Below are 20,328 nucleotides of genomic sequence, written 5' to 3'. Positions count from 1 at the left end.
CAGGCAATCCACTCACCTCAGCCTCCCAAAGGCGCGGGATTATAGGCTGAGCCACTGAGCCCGGCTCAGCACTGTATTTATAAACTTATTTTTCATCAAAGTGATATTCACTTAACTGACACTTTAGAGACTTTGAAACATCATAAAACTATACCATAAACTGTTATAATTATTTCTGCTTTGTAATTTGTGATAAGAGACAGGAAAGCATAGGCTTTGGGGTCTATCTAGAGCTTCATTTAAATCTCATTTTCATCCCTCTTGTTACCTATGAATTTTGACAAATTAACTTCTTGGTTTCAAAGTTTTCAAAGAACTTTTGAGTAGATTTAATGAGACAGAGTAGATTGCCTTTGACCTTACTCAGCATCTTCTAAATATTGCTTTCTTCCTACTCTTCTTTCTTTAGAAGTAGAACTAAAGAACAAATTTATGTGATACTTTGATGGTCCCTTGGGCATACGTTATAATCCGTGGTTGTATATTCTACTTCTGTGTATTCCAAAATGCTATTCCCTACCCCAGTTGCTTCATTTACGACGTTCTTTGGGGGAAAAAATAGATGGTATTTTTGTGCACACATTTCTCAAGCATCTTTTGTTTCTGGGAACAAAATATTGAAGTATTACTGTAAAGATTTTCAAGTTAAAGATGGACACTGGCCAGGTAGAGTAATTACGTGCCTATAGTTCCAGCTACTTGGGAGGCTGAGGTGGGAGGATTGTTTGAGACCAGCCTAGGCAACATAACAAGATCTTCATCTCCAAAATAAAAAAAAGGTAATGGAAGAGAATAAAAACATTTACGAAAAGTGAAAAGCAAATCTGAAATTCCTTCTGAGGCAATAAATTAGCAGTTTCTTTTAAAATAATCTATTCCTTTAAAAAAGATGTACATCACGTAAATGAATTGAAAATGCATGTTGTTTTTTAAATAAAATTTTGGAATAATGATAAAAGTTTCCATTGCTTTCTATGTGGCAAGTAGTATGCCAAACATTGTTTATGTTTTATCTCGTTAAAGCTTCACAACAATCCTCTGAAATAGATGTTACCATTTTACAGATGGACAAACATCATTTGGATGAGATTAAATAGCATTCCCACGATCACACATCTAATAGGCAAAGGATTTTGGTTTATTTTTCCTTTGTTTTCTTTTTCTTTTTTATTTTTGAGTTAGAGTCTTACTCTGTCGCCCAGACTGGAGTGCAGTGGCCGCTCCCGGCCACCGCAGCCTCAACCTCCTGGGCTCCGGCGATCCTTCCGCCTCAGCCTTCCAAGTAGCTGGAACTACAGGCGCGCGCTGCCACGCCCTGCTAATTTTTTTGATTTATTGTAGAGATGAGGTCTCGCTGCCCAGGCGGGTCTTGAACCCGTGGGCTCAGGCAATCCACTCACCTCATCCTCCCAAAGGCGCGGGATTACAGGCTGAGCCACCAAGCCCGGCCCTTTGTTTTCTTTTTAAAAATTTTCTTGGCCACTTATTTTCTATGTTGCAAATTGGTTGTTGAATTCATAAGCACTTAAAGTTTTTGGTCTGACTGGGGGCTGTTTTCCACTATAAGCAATTCTTAGGTTAGATATTTGAAATGTACAGTTATTCTCAGTAAGTATTTGAGGTTACAATGTGAACTTTCTTCCTTACTAAACATAGATTTTTTTTTAAACAATCAGTAAGTTTGTTTTACTTTTATTTCCTCAACTGTGCACCCAGAAGTGGTAAGGAGGACCAAAGTTCTATGAGACACAAGTATATGTGAATTTGGGACTTTTGTAAACTTTGGGTGGGGCAAAAACACTATTATTTGTCACTGGAAGGTGAATGACCTATGTAACTTTTAAAAAAAGTTAATATGATGATGCCTTCTTCATTGATGCTGCCTACATTTTTCTTTTCAACTGTCATTTATCCCCTCTGAGATTAGTTTGGGATTTAAATATGTTCATTTTTAGTATTCTGAGAAAATAAGAATACATCTTGGTTAAGAGTTTGTATTTTGCTTTGAGTTATTTAAATGTATTCCAGAGAACATTTAAAGACATTAAAAAGGCATCGTTTAAACAGTCTCTGCAGTTTTAACATTTTTTGAAGTATTTTAAACGTACACATACTGTGAATGTACAGCTTAATGAATTTTCACCCCTGTAGTTTTGATAGCCTACTCTAGTTACAAATACAAGAAAATAGAGGAAAACTTATTTAAGGAACATTCCAAAGGTTGGAGAAATCACAGTTAATGTAATGTGTTTGTATTTACCTAGGTTTTTAATAATGGAAAATGGCATGTTTCATATATTTAGCATGCTGACTTTGGGGAAATATATAGTTTTGAATGCAGGAAAAAGACATGAGAAAAATATTGTCTATTATTCTTTGACTTAAACCAAAAATTTGATAATTATGATCTGTTATCACTTTTTAAAATATTTTCATACTATGGTAAAGGAATGAGTCTTTTGTTAGAGAAAGTTCATAAATAGGTAATATAAAACTAAAGGCAAGAGACACAAGATCTAGATATGGGCAAATTAGTTTTAATCTGGTCAGTAACTTTGTGAGAAAATGCATTTTCTAAATATTATATCCAGGGGACCAATTAATTGGACTGCCAAAGGCACAATTTTTCTTGTACTTTTTTCATTTTTAAAATTATTATTATTTTTTAAATTTTTAGATTTTTAAATTTTTTATTTTTCATTTAATAATAGAAGTTTACACTTACATTTGGTGATTATTAGTATGTTCCTAAATGCAGCTGAAGAAGGAATTTTTATAAGAACTGCCATATGCTATATCTTTTAATTTTTTTAGTAAATAGGTTCAGGGTAATCAACTCAATTTTGTTATTTCTAAAGTTAATTATTTCTAAAAGTGTTATTGTACTTCTGCCATACTACTTTCAACAGTTTAATAAATCAGAATTATCAGCATCTCCCAACTCTTTGCCTACACATTACTATATATATTTTACATATTATTTTGTACCTAACATTATATTATGTACATATGTCCATGATAATAAATACTAATTTATGTCATTATTTTAATGGTATATTTAATTGAAAACTACCCAAAACTTTATGTAAACAGTCTACCGTTCTTAACTATTTTAGTTTATATTATCTTCTCTGGTATAGCAGTGTTTTGATGATCCTTGAACATTCATCTTTACACAATTGTTCCATTGTTTCCTTTAGGATAAATTTTAGAAGTTTAATTTCTTGGTCAAAGGTCAAGTTTAGATTTTGCTTAATACTTCAGAATGAAATATATTTTCTGTGGTAATGTGAAACCCATAGCTTTGTCAAAGTTAGTAGTCATTAGCATTTAAATTTTTTTGCCATTCACGTGAAATGAAAATTGGTATGTTAATGTGTTTTTAAATTTATTCTATTTTGTATTTGTTTTTGCTGCAGTGGTTCACCAGTTTTATGCTGTTATTTGTTTTTCATTGGTGAATTACCTTTTTGTGTACTTTGCCTATATTCCTTTTGTTATTTTGGTTTATAACTATTGTTCACATAGTAGAGGTGCATTTGCTTTACTATCTGGGCTGTAAATATGTTTCTCAGTTTGTTTTATTTGATTTTTTAATATCTGATTTAAAAATTTTATAGTCATACTTCTTTTATTTACTAATGGATTCCTTTGGTTCTTCACTACAATATTACAAAAAATATTCACCTCCATATTCTTCAAATGTTGTTATAATTTTATTTTTATCCATTTGTAATTCATTTTGGTATAACTTAAACATGTAACAACCACATCTCACAACTCTTAGCAGTACCATTTATTTTCATATGGAATATAATGTGAACTGTGCTTCCTGGAGTTATGCGACTCACTGACCCTGGGAATGGGTGATCATTAAACTGTTTTTTTCATTGTTTAATTATTTTCCCAACACCATTTATTTTATTTTTTAGCATATTTAATCGGTTAGGCTGCCATAACAAAATACCATAGTCTGAGGGATTTAAACAACAGAAACGTATTTCTCACAATTATGGGGGCGCATAGTCCAAGATCAAGGTGTCAACAGGCTTGGTTTCTCCTGAGGCCTCTTTCCTTGGCTTCCAGACAGCCATCTTACTGTGTCCTTACACTGCCGTTTCTCTGTACATAATCCCTTGTGTCTCTTCCTCCTCTTTTGAGGCCACACACAGTTTATTGGATTAAGGGTCTATACTGATGAGTTCATGTACCTTCAAGTACCTCTTTAAAGGCCAGATCTCCAAATACTGTCACGCTGAGGGTTAGGACTTCAACATGTGAATCTGGTCGGTTGGGGGCACACACATCAGTCCATAACAGCAAACTTTCCCAGCAACATTTAACGAATAATTCATCACTTTAACACAGATTTGAAATATTCCATTATTTCATAGTGTATTTTCATATTTGTTCAAGTCTTTTATGGATTTTGTATTGTATTTCATCTGTTTGTCTATTCTTTTCCTTTTTTGAATCTCAGGATTAACTTCTTTTGTTGCATTTTAGTTATTTCTTTCACTCACCACCACTATTTACAGCTAGATTCTTCCAGGGTTTTCTTTTTTCTTTTTAATAGAAAAATAGAATTGGACATAAGCACTTTCCACTGCCATTTTTTCAAGAGTGTGTCTTTGGGTAACTTGTGGAGTTACATTTTGTGGCGTTACATTTAAAAAATATGGAGACATTGCTGCTGCAGTATATGAGTTTGAATTTTTTAAATTAAATATTGTGTTATGTTTTAAGTCTCAATGAAGAGTATCTGACCTATGATATATGATCAGGTGATGAAAATGAGTAGATTTTTACTTTGGAAGAGGAAAAGGGAGAGAAGTTGCTAGCGTCTGTCTTGATCTTTTCATCTTGAAGTGGTCTACATATTGAGGGCCTAAACTATGATGGCAGAAATGGAAAGTAAAAATACCTGTTTTTTGAATACCCTCACATGCTGTTAAATCTAGAAATACTTTAACTGTGCTTTGGGATTAAATTACAATTTTTTTTTTGCCTGACAAACATGAATATAACCTACTTTCCAGCTTTATCTCTCTTTGCTTCCTCATTGAGTATGCCACCCGAAACTGAAATCTTCCCTGATCTGAATTTTCTTGCTTCTGTGTAATTGCCCAAGCTGTGTCTAATAAGCGATTCTTGCCCTGATGACATCAGCCAGTCTCATCTCTCACTCAAAGTCCATTTCAATTACCATTTCCTTTCTGTGGCTTTTCCAGGTACATGTTCTCCTTTTCCTTTGAGCCCCATTGCTCTTTGTACTCTTACTTTATTTTCCTTGTGATATTGATGTTGTCATATTTATCTTATCGCCATCACTCTGTAAGCAAATATAACCCGAATGTTTTATGAAATGTTAAAATTTGGCATAAGTGAGGGCTAAGTGCTTTCATAATGGAGCATTTAAAAGTGCTTTTATAATTTTTTTCTTAGTGCTTACAAGATAACAGAATTGTATATAGTAGTAACTAGGATTTATGATTACTGTTGAAGGGACAATTTAGTGTGGGGCACTTTGTCAGTCTACCTACTAGATACTGTGACATATGTTGTTCATTATGTTTTTAGAATTTATGTAGTTTGAGAAGCTAGTTATATTGTAAAACCAGTAAATGTATCTGTTAATATAAATGATACTAATATAAGGCTACTGTTTAAAAGTAACAACTCACATCTTATTTCCTATATTAACTGTGATAAAATATTTGTGATTTTATGATTCTTCAAGAAGGCATTATGGTCTGAATTAAGAACTGCCTCTGTACCTTTTCGTTTATTAAACATAGGTTCTTCAGGGCTACAACCCCAGAGATGCTGATTCAGTAAGTCAGGGATGGGGCCCAGGAATTGGCATTTTAAACAAGTACAGCAGAGTATTCTGATATAGATGGTCTGCATTTTGAGAAACGCTCTTCTCTAAACAAGATATAACAGCAGGGTCAGAAGTTTTACATTTGTTCATTTTCAATGTCATTAACATTTATTGACCAATTAGTTTGCACATGACACTTTTTTGGTAAGTATTATAAAAGGTTCCATTAGTATTACCAACTGTTATTGTATTGTGTGAGTGTACGGCAGTTTTTATAAAGTTAAGTAGCTACGACTTGCTAGCATTTTGTTGCTTGTAAGTGATCCCAGCTTTGGGAAGTCAAGGTGAGGGGATTGCCTGAGCCCATGAGTTCAAGAACAGCCTGAGTAACTTGGCAAGACATTATCTCTACAATAAAAATTAAAAAAATTAATCGGGTGTGGTATCCCGCGTCTATAGTTCCAGCTACTTGGAAGGCCGAGGTGGAAGGATTACCTGAGCCCAGCAGGTCAACACTGGGGTGGCCATGAGCGCACTACTGCGCTCCAGCCTGTGCAATGAGTGAGACTCTGACTCAAAAAAAAAAGTTGGAAAGCTGAGGCGGAAGGATTGCCGGAGTCCAGCAGGTCGAGGCTGCGGTGACAGGGAGCGGCCACTGCACTCCAGTCTGAGCGACAGAGTTAGACTCCAACTCAAAAAAAAAAAAGAAGAAGAAGTAATAGTTGGAAAGAAAACTGTTAAAGTGTGGAGACTGTTAATGTGTTTTTTTTACAATTTACTTTTTTTTAGACAGGGTTTTGCTCTGTCTCCTAGGCTATAGCGCTGTGGTGTGGTCTTAGCTCACTGCTGCCTCATACTCCTGGACTCAAGCAATCCTTCTGCTTTGCTTCCTAAATAGCTAGGGCTATGGATGTATGCCTCCAACCCTGGCTGATTTTTATTTTATTTTATTTTTTGAAGAAACAGGGCCGTGCTATTGTTGTCTAGGCTGGTCTTAACTCCTGGCCTCAAGCAATCCTCCCACCTTGGCTTTCCAAATTGATGGGATTAGAGGCATGAGCTACTGTGCCTGGCCACATTTTACATTTTTCACATATTTAAACCCTGGCCTGGTAGCTCATGGCTTGCAATCTCAGCACTTTCAAAGGCCCAGCTTGGGCAACATAGCAAGACCTCATATCCACACACACACAAAATAATAATAATTAATCAGGTGTGATGGCACACACCTGTAGTTCCAGCTATTTAGAGGCTGAGGTGGAAGGATTGTCTGAACCCAGGAGGTCAAGGCTGTTGTGAGCCATAATTATGTCGCTGTAAGCCAACCTGGGTGACAAAGACCATGACTAAAAAAACAAACAAATGTATTTAGAGTGAAATATATATCTTTGATTCTCCCCTACTCAATTAATGTGCAATATATCCATTATATAATATATGACATATGGGATTATGTATTATCTCACTGATTGAAATATTTATATATGTGTGTATTATCTCACTGTAACTCCATGTATATATCTCATTACTGCAGTCTGCATTTAATATGGCTAGAGCTCTCATTTGGTAGCATTTTAAAAATTTTTAAAATGTTATGAATATTATATGTCCACAGTTGTCTTAGAGAAAAGCAATTTCCCAATAACCTTGTCATCCTTGCTTGCCATTTTTTTCTCATCTTGGAAAATTGGTGGATGTGCTTTGATAGTCTGCCTTAATACCTCTCAGAAAAATATGACATATCACTTTCATGGAAGCAGGGTGAGGAAAATGACCTCACTCCCAGACAGCCTCAGCTCTCTGCCTTTATCTTACTTGATGCTTCATGGTTTGATAGTGGCAGTGAGTTGATATTGGTGGCAGTGACATGAATGACAGCACTTTTTACCACTTGCTGGTGGAAGTACAAAGCTGTCATGCTTGAAAGTCATGGATATAGCTTATGGAGATCTGTATAAAATGTGTGAATAGAATGGTAGAGATACTTAGGATTATTTTAACATGTTACTTTATCATGAACAAGGGGAGAAATCTTAATGAGATTAAGTGTGCTCACCTCTTTTTCTCCTGAATAAAATGAATATTCTTTAAAAGGTGATGGCTTTTGTATTAGTGATAAGCCAATTTTCCATTTGTTCTGCATTTCAATTCCATTCTGTCCCAAACATTTACAAATATTATAGAATCCGATATATTACAGAATTGTTGTAATATTCTGCATATGCTATCATATTTCTAATATAGCCAGTCTGTCACTGAGGTGTCTTTTCACTTTTTGAATACTTTTAGGAAAAAGGTTGGTCTTCAAATTAGTTTTCTACTGCGACTCTAACACACAATTCAGTGTTCTATATGTTTCTCTAAAAGCTGAGTATCTCTGAGTATTTTAGGTCTCTTTCAGCCTTATCTGGGTTCTGTTACCTCTTTGTTTTTCTCTTTTATGACATGATCTGGGCTTCTTTTATGCCTACCATTTATTATTAGTTAGCTCATGTCTAATTTTCTTAGAGTTCACTGCAGTCCCTGAGGGTTTTACATTCAAGAGTGCTCATTTCTGAGAGATAAAGAAAATAGTCTCTAAAAGTTTCTTGTAGCCTTATTTCTCATCTTACTTAGTGGAAAGGAAGCTCATTATTTTATGGTTTCCCCCTTGCTTCTGTTCAGAAAAATAACCTTCTCAGTTGCCAAAGTTAATTTTTAATCAAAATTGTTAATCAAAAAAGTAAATTTTCATGCTGGGCTCGGTGGCTCAGCCTGTAATCCCAGCACTTTGGGAGGCTGAGGTGAGTGGATTGCCTGAGCCCGCGGGTTCGAGACCCGCCTGGGCAACTTGGTGAGACCTCATCTCTACAATAAATAAAAAAAAAATTAGCCAGGCATGGTAGTGCGCGCCTGTAGTTCCAGCTCCTTGGAAGGCTGAGGCGGAAGGATCTCCGGAGCCCAGCAGGTCAAGGCAGCGGTAGCCAGGAGCGGCCACTGCACTCCAGTCTGGGTGACAGAGTGAGACTCCAACTCAAAAAAAAGAAAAGAAAAAAAGTAAATTTTCCAAGGTGATCTTGAACTGCAGTTTGAAGCTACTTATTTATAATAGAAAAAATGTTAATTATTTGATGTTTTATTAATGTATTTTAGAAGCATTTCTCTATTTTTTAATACTTAAAAAAATTTTTATATAGCCATTATCAAAGAATAAGGGATATATGTATATAATGAGTTGGATGGATCTTCATAATAAATTATTAGAGGAAAAAAGCAAGGAGAGGATGATATTTATATTTTTATATATTAGTATTTTTTACTATGTGTTTATAGTTTTTTAATTAAAAAATTACTTAATAAAGAAAATATGTGTTTAATGGAAAAATGAAATAGATCAGCTGTACAATATATAAAGCAGGTAATTTAAGACATCAATTTGAAAATTTCATTTCATTTTATTTTATTTTATTTTTTTTGAGTTGGAGTCTCACTCTGTCGCCCAGACTGGAGTGCAGTGGCCGCTCCCAGCCTCCGCAGCCTCGACCTGCTGGGCTCCAGCAATCCTTCCACCTCAGCCTTCCAAGTAGCCGGAATTGCAGGCATGTGCTACCGTGCCCGGCTGATTTTTTTTTTATTTATTGTAGAGATGAAGTCTCGCTGCCCAGGCGGGTCTCTAACCCGCGTGCTCAGGCAGTCCACTCACCTCAGCCTCCCAAAGGTGCGGGATTGAAAATTTCATTTTAAACAGCTTCTGGTAACTATAGTTTTCTTGAATAATGTTATTTATTTTACTTTGCTAACTTTTTTGTTTTTGCCCTTGTTGTCCATGTATTTTATGAAAAGCATGATTAAATAGTCATTTGATTATTGAGAATAATTCAGTTTCTTATGGTCTTCCTTATGGTTATAATTTTTAATTCTTCAATCTCTTATACCAGTTGTCTTTCTAGTCAATTGGCAAACTCCATTGATTCTGCCTTCACATTGCCTGTCACATCTGTATATACTCCTTTGCAGAGCTACTGCTGTCACTTTTTGACAGACCATTCACTGTCTATCAAGATGGCAACAGCATCCCATTTTCTGTGTCTCACCCTATCATGTCTACATATTGTTTCATTAATTTTTTTGAAGTTGATTTCTCATCTTGGATCCCCCTGCTCAGATATCTCTTCTAGCATTTAAGGTCTTCTATCTTATCGTCCTAATTTAGCTTTCTAGATAACTTGTCACCACTATATCACTTCCAAAGAGCAATGTGCTCTTCCAAAATATGCTGCAGTAGCTTTCCTCAGCATACTTTTTGTTTATATTGTTCAACACGATCTCTTTCTTATGTCTTATTGCTCTTTTATAGCATTCACATCTGCCTCTGTTTTGGCGTACTGCTGTATATTTTAATACTTTGATTCTAGATTTTAAGCTCTTGGGGGGGTAATGACTATTTTGTGTAATTCAAAGAATCTACCATAATACCTCTATACTGTAAGATTTCAAATGCTAATTGAATTACAAAGCTTTCTTAATTATATAATCATGAAATGCAATAAAACTAAAAGTTTTATTGACTTTGGACAGTAGCCTTCAAATACCATGTGGAATAAAGCCCTACTAAGAACCTGTTTTCTTATAATTTTAAATTATTTATTTATTTATTTTTAATTGTAGTCTCACTCTGTCACCCAGGCATGATCACAGCTCACTGAAGCCTTTACCTCCTGAGATCTTGGACTTGAATGATTCTCTTTCATTGTTGAACTCTTGGACTTGAATGATTCTCTTGTGTTGGCTTCCCAAAGTGCTGGGATTACAGGTGTGAGCCACCGTGCCTAGCCAATTTTAGATTTTTTTTTTTTTTTTTTTTACCTTTAAGTCTGATCTCAGTTAAATGAGGAGTCTTATTTTTAATGCTCAGGGAACTGAGATTCTGCTATTTAATAGTCTCTCCTTATTTGCAGGGATACATTCTAAGACCTCCAGTCGATGCTCAAAATTGTGAATAGTCCTGAACCCTATACATAGTGTATCATATACTATATTTTTTCTTAGAGGTGCATGCCTATGATAAAGTCTAATTTATAAATCAGGCACAGTAAGCTTAACAACAATAACTAACAAATAATAAAGCAGAACCATTGTAAATAAATTTAAATAGAAAAATGAAAAACTTGTATATTGTTTATTTCTGGAATTTTTCATTTAGTATTTTTGGACCATGGTTATCCATGGATAACTGAAGCTGCAGAAAACGAACTACAGATAAGGGGAGACTGTTGTAATTTTATTTAAAGGAGAAAAATAAACCACATACCTAAAAATTGACTTAGCATGGCTGAGAAGCACAGAATAATTATGAAAGGCATTTTAAAAATAGCATAATTGCAAATAAAATTCAATCTTCATAATTGGTTTGAGCATCTGTTGTGTAGTCATTGGTAGAGTAATAACCCCCTTAAATGAACAAAGAAAACAAAAAGTAACTAAAAATTTTCATATCTTGTTGAACTCACCTTTGGTTGACTTTTAAAATAATAGTTCTTATTTTTATGTAATCTTTTGAAGAACTGATTCAATTAACTATATAGAAATTGACATCTATATCTGATTTATAGCCTATGAATAGAGAACTACAGCTTTAAGAAGGATCCCATATTGAATTTACTGTAGCCTCTGTTGCGTTTGCATTTTAAATTTTCACCTAACAGGAAAAATTAGCATTAATTCTTTTACTGGCAAAATTATTTGAAATAAAGTGAAAAAAATTACACATTAGAGTGAAGACCATATTATGAAGCAAATAAAATATTTTATCATTTCATAGAATAAACATTTAATACAAAAGAAAAGCTTTTTAAGTTTCTCATTTTCTCTTTAAATTGAAGTCAGTAGTTACAAACTTACTTGTGACTTGTTTTTGAAAACTGAATTTTTACCGCATAATTATTTTGGTTTGCAATTGCATATTATTTAGCAAAATAAAAAGCTTTCAGAAGTTGTCTGGTAGGTATGATTTTTTTTGTTGTAAATCAGTAGGTGCATTTTTGTATACCTGAAAGATTATCATAAGTAGGCAAAAATGCTTGTTAAATATCTGCTCCAATTTCTTTTTTTTAAATTAATTTATTTATTATAAAGATGTGGGGTACAATTCAGGGTTAGGTATACAAACATTGATCATGCAGGTACCCTGCTCCAATTTCAAGTACAGAAATAATGGCAGTTTAAGGGACACTGTTATATTTGCCATTTATTTTTTATTATGTTTAATTTCTTATTATAGAGGACAAAAAGGCATGAAAGCAGTTTAGGCAAATATATTAGGTATCTCTGTTTTTGTACTGAGTTCTTTGGCATGCTTATAAACCTGAAGAGTAAAAATATTTAAAACATAAAGGAGTTTTAAAAAATATGTAATCTCTAAAAATAGTCTAATTTTTATAAAGATTATAAAATAGGTATTAAAATTTGAAGTTATGCTTGGGAGTCCAAGTATAAAATTCATTTTTTATTTTTACATAATGATATTAGGAGATATTCTGTGCCAAATGTATTTATTGAATGAAATTTCCTATTACCTTTATACATAAAGTGTTAATTTCTTTTTAGAATTTTAAAACATAGGTCTTATTTGTTTATGTTACATTTTGTCAAGCTAAAGCATTTTTAAAATTCCATGAAACAGTAGAAAATAAGGCAGAAGGAAACTGGACCTTTTCCAAGGTTTAACATTATATTAACAATATTATCAGAAGTAAATCACTATTTAGTTTGCCTTGTAACCTCTGTGAATTCTAGGTCTTTAATGATGTTCATTTCTTCAAGGATTAGGGCATTTAGTAAACTGGACTGGGTAAATATCATTTATTTGTATATAAGTGAAATATTAATAACTTTTAAAAATGATTTGCTACTTGGCTTAATGAGTATTGTATTAATGTTAATACTTTATTAATATAGTATATTAATATTGTTACTGCAAATACTATATTGTAATTGGTAGACTAGATAATTATAATGTAGTATTTGCCTATTTTAAGTAACTTATTGCTAATTTTTTGATAGTATTATGAGCACTCATTGATAGAATATTACATTATAACAAATGGAAAATGCTTGTTTGATATGAGATTTCCAATTCTCATAAATTATAGTTAGGGTTAGTAGTTTTATAGTTTTCCAATTTGAATTGAGAACTGAAGAAAAAAATGCTTAAATTTAAATTGTGTGGTGGTGGAGTAGAAAAAATGACAAGACTTATTATTGCTTAATGATTTTCAGAGTGGAAATAGAACTATATTTTGAAATACTTGGGAGCTGTGATTGCGTAGGAACATTGTGTAAATTGTATTACACCAGAGTTGCTGTGCATCTAAAATTAGAAACAGTTGGTTTTGTTAGGTTTTTCTGTAGTAATAAAGTCTTTTTCTTTCCTTCCTGGTATTCAGATTCAAATTGTTAACTTATATTGCACAAAAAGACTGAGCTGAATAAAGTTAGGAAATCAGTTTATTTTACTGCACTGGTTCTTACCAATATACTATATTAATCCACAGCATTTGGCTTAGGTTCAAGCAAAGTGAGAAAGGGAGAAAGAAGCTAGTGCTTCCTTCCCTTTATTGTCAGTTCATTTTATATTATAGGCATACTACCCTTGCTCTTAGAAAATCAATCTTTTTTTCATAGTAAACTTGAATTTTAAAGTTTTTCTATCTTGGTGTGCATATACAGGGTTGTTTTTTTGGTTCACAGATTTTAAAATCCTGACAGAGCCTATGTTTTTTATATTAAAAAAAGAATGTTTCATACATACCTCATTATTTTTGATGCATCAAATATAACAATAGTAGGTACACTCTACTAGGAAATATAACATAGTGGTACAGAAAATCCTCGATTGCTTTTATTAGTTTGAGCCCATAATTTTGGTTTTTATGTTAAAGTGCTATTCCACTTGTCATCGTCTAAATATATTTGTATTATGTGGCTTAGAAACAATATACTTTATTTAAAAAACAAGGATACCTATATCAGTTACATTTTAAAGTTATACACTGTTTTAAGGCTATGTATTTATTCTTTAGAAAATATGACTTACATGAATATCTCCTGATGGACATAATATTGACAAAAGTTACACATGATATTACTTTAACAAACTGCCATGCAACAAATACATTAAGTCATGAAGAAATTGAATATATATGACCTAATCTAATTGACATTCACATTGAAAATTTACAACATAATCAATACTTAAAATGTTTTTTCTTATATTTGGCAGTAATTTCAGTTTTTACAATTTAAATTTAAAACTCTTCTGAATGTGAATTTGGTGAAACTTAGACTTTTCTCTAGTCTGTGACAACCTGAGGTACTAAGCATTTCTCTCTTATTTCACTATCTTCAAAGGTAATATTTTTGTTTCTTTTAGGATCTATCCAAGAGTTGTGTATTACAGCATTATTAGGCATGGGATCAGCTTCCACTATGGAAACAACTCGTTTTTTCATCTTACTTTTCAAGACCTTTTGAAATTTTTGTCTAGTGAATGCATATAATAGAGGGTGAAATATAGTTGTTCCATAAGCCATGACTAGAAAACACAATCTTAATTTTACTAAAAGGTCACTTGGGCCTAAACATAAAATGGTGGTATTTAAAACAGAAATTGGTGTCCAGCAGAGAAGAAATGTAGAAATAATCAGTAAAGACATTCTGAAGACTCTTTTTTGTCTTTCTCGTCGCTCACGGTGTCGTTTCACAGCTCGCCGGAGGGCAATTATGACAGAAACTGAAGTTCTTACACCAAAGACTACATTTCTCCCACCACTGCTTTGTGACATGTCTGTAGTTTCATGTTGTGTGGTTAGAGAAATTGTCTTTTTCTTTCTTGTTTTCTTCTTCTGGCCTGTGGAAAATCTTGTGCCTATTCGAATATTAAGAGCCTGAAGTATTTTGGTATATGTGATTAACATTACTACAACAGTGAAAAAGAATATTGGGATCTGTACTAGCAGGTGGTAATACATTCCCAGTTCAGTGTAGTATTCATTTGTACTGACACATAAAAGTGTCTTGTTTTCCCATGTATTTCCACTTTGAAGACTGAAAAAATTTACCTCAATAAAGGGAATCAGAAAAGAGAAAAAAGAAAAAATCCAGATGGATATCATTAACATTACAGCTCTGCCCATTGTCAGAATTCGGTTTGCAGGTTTTACAGAGATGTCATATCTGTCCAAAGTGATAGCAAAAACGTTGATTGCTGTTGAGACACTTGCAAAAGATACACAAGCCTCATGGAAACAGCAGATGAGAGCAGTGTTACTCTCCAGTGAAAGCAGAAGGATAACTATAGTTAGAGGAATACATCCCACACAAATTATTACATCAAGTACATGAAGATTCATTGTAATAATGTTACTGACAGAGTTGATTAAGTTGGATTTCATGCAGTAAAGTACCAATACGGTGAGATTGCTGCCAAGTCCCAACACAATTTCTAACATAAGAAATCCGGTGAGAGACACTTGAAAGCTTAATGGATATGATAGTGGTTGGTACATATTGGTGTTGATGTCATCAATGTCATCTCGGACTGTAATGTTAGATTCAGACTGCATGTTGATTTCCAGAATGGGAGAAAAACACATTCTTTTGGAGCAGTTGGTTTTTTCCCTAGAAAGTGAAATAGAATACACTATTTGATATTTGACAATTTAAAGGACGTACAAAATATGTTCTTTATTAAAGAAAACACGACTTTTTATTGTGTATTTAGTTTACTTTTTAAGTTTGTAAACTATAGATGGAAATTGTAGAACTAAGGAACATCAAGGTTGCACTGTTTTTTTGTAAAAGAAAATTGTGTTTTCCTTTTGAAGGAATATGGGAATTGTTCCACTGTATTACAGAATTATTTAATATACTAAAGATTTTTCCCCATTTGAATTTTTCAAGCTTATTATTTGAGACAAAATATATTTTGTGTAATAAAACTACCTAGAATACAAAACTAAGTTTAGCTTAGTGTTTTAAAATTTCATTTAAAAATGTTGTGTGTGGGTAAAAAATAATTGCTATTTTAATACTCTAGCATAATGAGTGTAGATGTAATTATTCCTGTGAGATTTCAGTGAACAGGAGTGGTCTTCATTTAAAATGATAAATGATGCAGAACACTAGTTTGTTGTAAACAGCTTTATCTATGTTGATTGGATTTCATATTCAAAAATCAACAATGTGGGGGATATTAGGAGTTATTTCTCACAGAAATAGGTCAGTGATAAGTATTTCATATACACAGTTAAAATGCTCACTGAATGTTACAATTAGCAAATTTATAAAAATTGGAAGAAAATGGCCATTATGCTAAAGTAAAAAGCCACAAATCTTGATAAAAGAGCACTAATCACTCCTATAAATGATTTATTTTGCAACCACACCCTCTTGAATCTTGTAGAAGGAGAAAATTGAAATTTAAGATTATATTCAGAAGTAACCATTTTTGAAGTGTTTTAAAAGAATATATCAATTGATTTTATTTGATTAAACAGAGTTTTTAAAGTAAAAGTGAAATTAGGGGAAAGAATATGAAGTCCATATTTTGAGGACGCTTATAAAGTTACACATTACCTATAAAACGTTTGTATACATCAGCCAGTGTATAATTTTGAAGAAAATTAAAACAAACTCTTTTGCTAATTCATACAAATTTATATTTTAATATATAAGGATTTAGAGTAATTTGTAAAAATAATGGCTAATGTTCTAAGCTAAAATGTCAGTAATCAATATATTCAGTTTAAAGTATGAACTCATACAACCAACTATATTTCACATTTCAAATACAGCATTTCAACTGCAAAATCATTCAAACATAAATCGTAAAAGCTAATTTTCAAAATTCATATTAACCTTTTACTTCATGTTACCTTTGACAAATTTAAGAATACAATTTTACTTATGCATGCTACTTTTGGGATAGTTCAGAAACACAAATTACATTGTTATTTCTTTTGAGTTAGTATAAAGTCTTACTAGAGGCATATTTATTCAAGTAAGTGAAGGCTTAGCTAACACTGACATCCTGTAAAAATGGAACATTTTAAGTGTGCCAGATATTCACAACTGACAGATTATGCGTCAGGTCTTTGTCACATCAGTTAGATTCATAATTAAATAAAGCAGAAATGTCATGTTAGATGATAATTAAGAAAAGTGCATCTCCTCTAGAGCAAGATTCTTTTCTTTTGTAAACATTAAACAGTGTGGTGAGGTGCATGCATCATCTGACCTACCTGTTTGCTGTTGCCTTATGGGCCTTTTGGCTCACTATGGCAGTTTTTCACAAATTGACACATGATGTCATTGACAGATATTTGACATGAATTTTTACCTGACAACAGTGAAGTAGCTGTGTTTTATTTCATGTCTTGTAGGAATTCTTTCTTTTTTTCTCCAGTACTTCAACTGCATGAATTATGAAATTTAGTTGGCTGGTGGATTTCTAAAGAACAGTACATAATGTTTGTGTTTGTTTTGCCTCAAAAAGTCACGATCAAGAGAACCTTCCTCAAATGATAGGAATTATGTTTCCCTTTGAGGAGTATATGATACTGTCTCTTTATTTTCCAGAATATGTGAAAACCGAAAAGGAAACATAAGATTTCTAGCTTGTAAAATGTACTTAGACATCCTTTTGTTACAATTGTATATCTGTTCCTGTAGCAGTCTTCATTATTTTGACATGATTTCTTCCTGATCACGTAAATTGCTTTATATTATAAATCCAGTTGATGTTCTTTTGAAAAAAACCACCTGCTATTTAATTTGGTTTGTTTTCATTAGAAGATGATACATAATTGGTCATAAAACTCAGAAAAATCCATTAGTCATATCAATTGATAAGAATATCTGAATAGTTAGTACAGAAAACACTTGTTAAATCTTTATTTTGCTTGCTGGTAAAGTATGTTCTTTTGGAAATTCATGTTTCATTATTTCTTCAAGAATCAGTAGCTTCCACAATTCTGGTATGTTAAAGTATAAACTTCCCATTTAAAAATGCTCATCATTTTTCTTTTCAGGCTTTTACAGTGATATTATTTTTCTTTTTGTGGTTATTTTATGTAGCATCTTCTTATAATACTGTTGATTTGTTATATTCCAGCAGTAACATGGACCTATTCCCTGGTTTTAACTCCTTCATGTCTTAAAATCATGTGTTTCAAGAATATCTTGCAGTTCACGGTTCAGACAGCTAGGGAGACAGTCAGTCAATTGCATTCTTCATATTGTCAGTTGTAAATACTGAGTTAGTTGCTGTAGGCCCTTGTGAAAAGAAAAAAAATGGTTAATAAATAGGGTTTTTATTAATTTCCAATTACTTGAAAGTAAATTTATTTTTAGCTTTAAAACCATACAGTATTTGTTATCAAAATCATCAAGCTGAATTATTAGACCCATAGCTATATATGAAATTAAGAGTTTCTTTTAAAAAGATTCTCTTTTTCTACTATAGACTGTACTTTAACAGTAGAGTTAACATTTCAAATATAACTGTGAGAGAAAAGCTGTATTTTTAAAAAAACTAATATTTGCTCTCATTTTAGAAGCTAACCTGTATTTTCAGAGGTTATGAACAGTTAGCATACGCTAAGCATATTCTAATTTCTTCTTTGTAATAAATTTAACAACACTTCTTGCTATAGAAATATTGTAGCTTGCTTAATTATTAGCACATGGCTTAAGTTTTAACTTATTAAAACAGATTTCATGATTAGACACTATAAATTTCCATTGAGTAATTGTTCATGTGATTGAATTGTAAAAGGTAATAACAAAAATGAAGCTGCAAATTAAATAATTTTCAATGAACATGCCCAATAATAACACAACATAAAATTAAGTAATAAATAGCAGTTAAATAGTAAATCTGGTTCTTTTAAGAAATATAAGCATTTTTTAAACACCTGAGAAAAACCGTTCTGATTAAGAATATTTAGGACGTCTGAAGTGACTTAAAAGCTGTCTTTGTACTGAATTAAAAAAGAATATTCTTTGTATTTAACAATGCAGCCTAAAAAATTACATTTAAAATATATTGTCTTAAAGAAATAAATCTAAAGAATACATGTTTAGCAATAAGTAGAATTAAACAAACTCTTAAAATTTAGGCTGAAAATTTTCAAAGTAATTTTACCCCACTATGCCGGTTCAAAAGCAGCTGTATACTGTAATAAGGAACACATCTTACCTCCGCTAAAGATTTGATAAATTCTTGATGTAGTTGAAGCGTTTCCAGTTTTGATTGATTCATTTTGTTCACTTGTTAGCAGAGGACTGGGGGAAGAGAGTCATAAACATCTCTTCGAAAATGACCTTAATGAAAATATGTGTCTGTACTGTGCCATTGTTTCAGCAGTACTGCTAATGTATGGAACATGTAGTGCTGCTTAGAGGCTGCTGCAGTCTCTCACTCTTCCTACTGTGGAATCAATAAGCATCTGAAAATACATAATGAAAGTAATTTAACATACTGAAGCCTTCTTGTCTCCAGAGACAACATTTAGATTCAGTCTTTCTAAAAAGGAACGGCACTGCTTTTCAGAGGAAAGCCTGTTCTGGGCAGCTTTTGCAGAATGACAGCCTACCTTGTCGCTTCTCTCCACTGCAGAGGGATGCAGTGCATTCACTAATTTTGATTGGTCAGTTGTATTGGGCTTAAACTGTGCTTCATATGTATAGCAGGAATTCCCCCCCACCACCACTGTTTTATATAAGGGTGCTTTTAAAAAAAGACTGAATTTATAAGTAGCTGTATGTTGTTCTTAAATAGAATATGTGTGAATTAGTATTTTAAAAATGTGTATTCTCTTCTGGTTTGTTGGTCACTTATGCCAAACATTAAAAAATGCAGAAAGGTGGGGGAGCAAGAAAGATTTCCATAGTAAAAATTATATATACTTTTTAAAGCCTTGATAATTGCACTTGAAAATATTTTAGTCGTATATATGTTTTGGGTTGAGATTCTTTGTTCTACAAATAGAAACCACTGCATCTTTACTGTGAGCCACATTGAATTTCAACTAGTTTGTTTGTATTCTAGTCATCTTCTCTGTTATTCCAAAATGTTGTGAACATCTCAAGGTATTAAACATTGTCATGATTTCAGTATTCATTCATTTGGGTTTTCATTCATTCAGAATACTAATCAGATTAATCCACAGAAATTATACCCTAAAATATATTTTTAAAATTTCATTACTAATTCCGTAGTCTCAGTGTATAAAACTTTAATCATTTGCATTACTGTGGAGTACCACTTGGTCTTCACTTTGGTAACCCTTTTATTTGGTAGATGTATACCGATTATTTACTATGATAATATATTCCAATTGACTAGTTCCATTTTTGACCTGGGCACATATTTTTAAAAAATTTTTTTTAGATTCAAAGATACATGTGCAAGTTTGTTACATTGGTTTATTGCGTGCTGGTGAGGTCTGGGCTTTTATTGGGCA

The 20,328-nt window shown here is 32.6% G+C and overlaps 2 protein-coding genes across 3 annotated transcripts in view; one reads left to right on the top strand and one right to left on the bottom strand.

Moving 5' to 3' along the window:
- Window positions 1–20,328, top strand: part of COG5 (component of oligomeric golgi complex 5) — a gene marked incomplete at its 3' end in the record, with an annotated part of 170,559 nt that overhangs the window by 56,837 nt on the left and 93,394 nt on the right. The window lies entirely within an intron of this gene.
- GPR22 (G protein-coupled receptor 22) lies at window positions 13,292–19,490 on the bottom strand. 2 transcript variants are annotated; one of them, XM_008052498.2, is made up of 4 exons: window positions 19,459–19,490; window positions 19,062–19,311; window positions 17,202–18,136; window positions 13,292–15,481 (listed from the first exon to the last, which is right to left on the bottom strand). In XM_008052498.2, exons 3-4 carry the CDS (start codon window positions 17,279–17,281, stop codon window positions 14,155–14,157), a joined length of 1,407 nt encoding a protein of 468 aa, XP_008050689.1. In that variant the 5' UTR covers window positions 17,282–18,136; window positions 19,062–19,311; window positions 19,459–19,490; the 3' UTR covers window positions 13,292–14,154. The 2 variants fall into 2 exon arrangements, with proteins under 2 accessions (XP_008050689.1, XP_008050691.1); XM_008052500.2 differs by lacking the exons at window positions 19,062–19,311; window positions 19,459–19,490 and having other exon boundaries at window positions 17,104–17,294.

The sequence above is a fragment of the Carlito syrichta genome, unplaced genomic scaffold, assembly GCF_000164805.1.
Source record: "Carlito syrichta isolate Samal-C Ts95f unplaced genomic scaffold, Tarsius_syrichta-2.0.1 Scaffold279535, whole genome shotgun sequence".
NCBI classification, from domain to species: Eukaryota; Metazoa; Chordata; class Mammalia; order Primates; family Tarsiidae; genus Carlito; species Carlito syrichta.
This window is presented reverse-complemented; position numbering and strand designations above follow the sequence as displayed.

Bases quoted from the DNA above. Each gene is read 5' to 3' on its own strand.
- GPR22 (XM_008052498.2), bottom strand. From the start codon at position 17,281: ATGCAGTTGAAGTACTGGAGAAAAAAAGAAAGAATTCCTACAAGACAT. The intron at 15,482-17,201 runs GTAAAAATTCAT...TTCACTTTCTAG, and splicing joins AGCTACTTCACTGTTGTCAG to GGAAAAAACCAACTGCTCCA.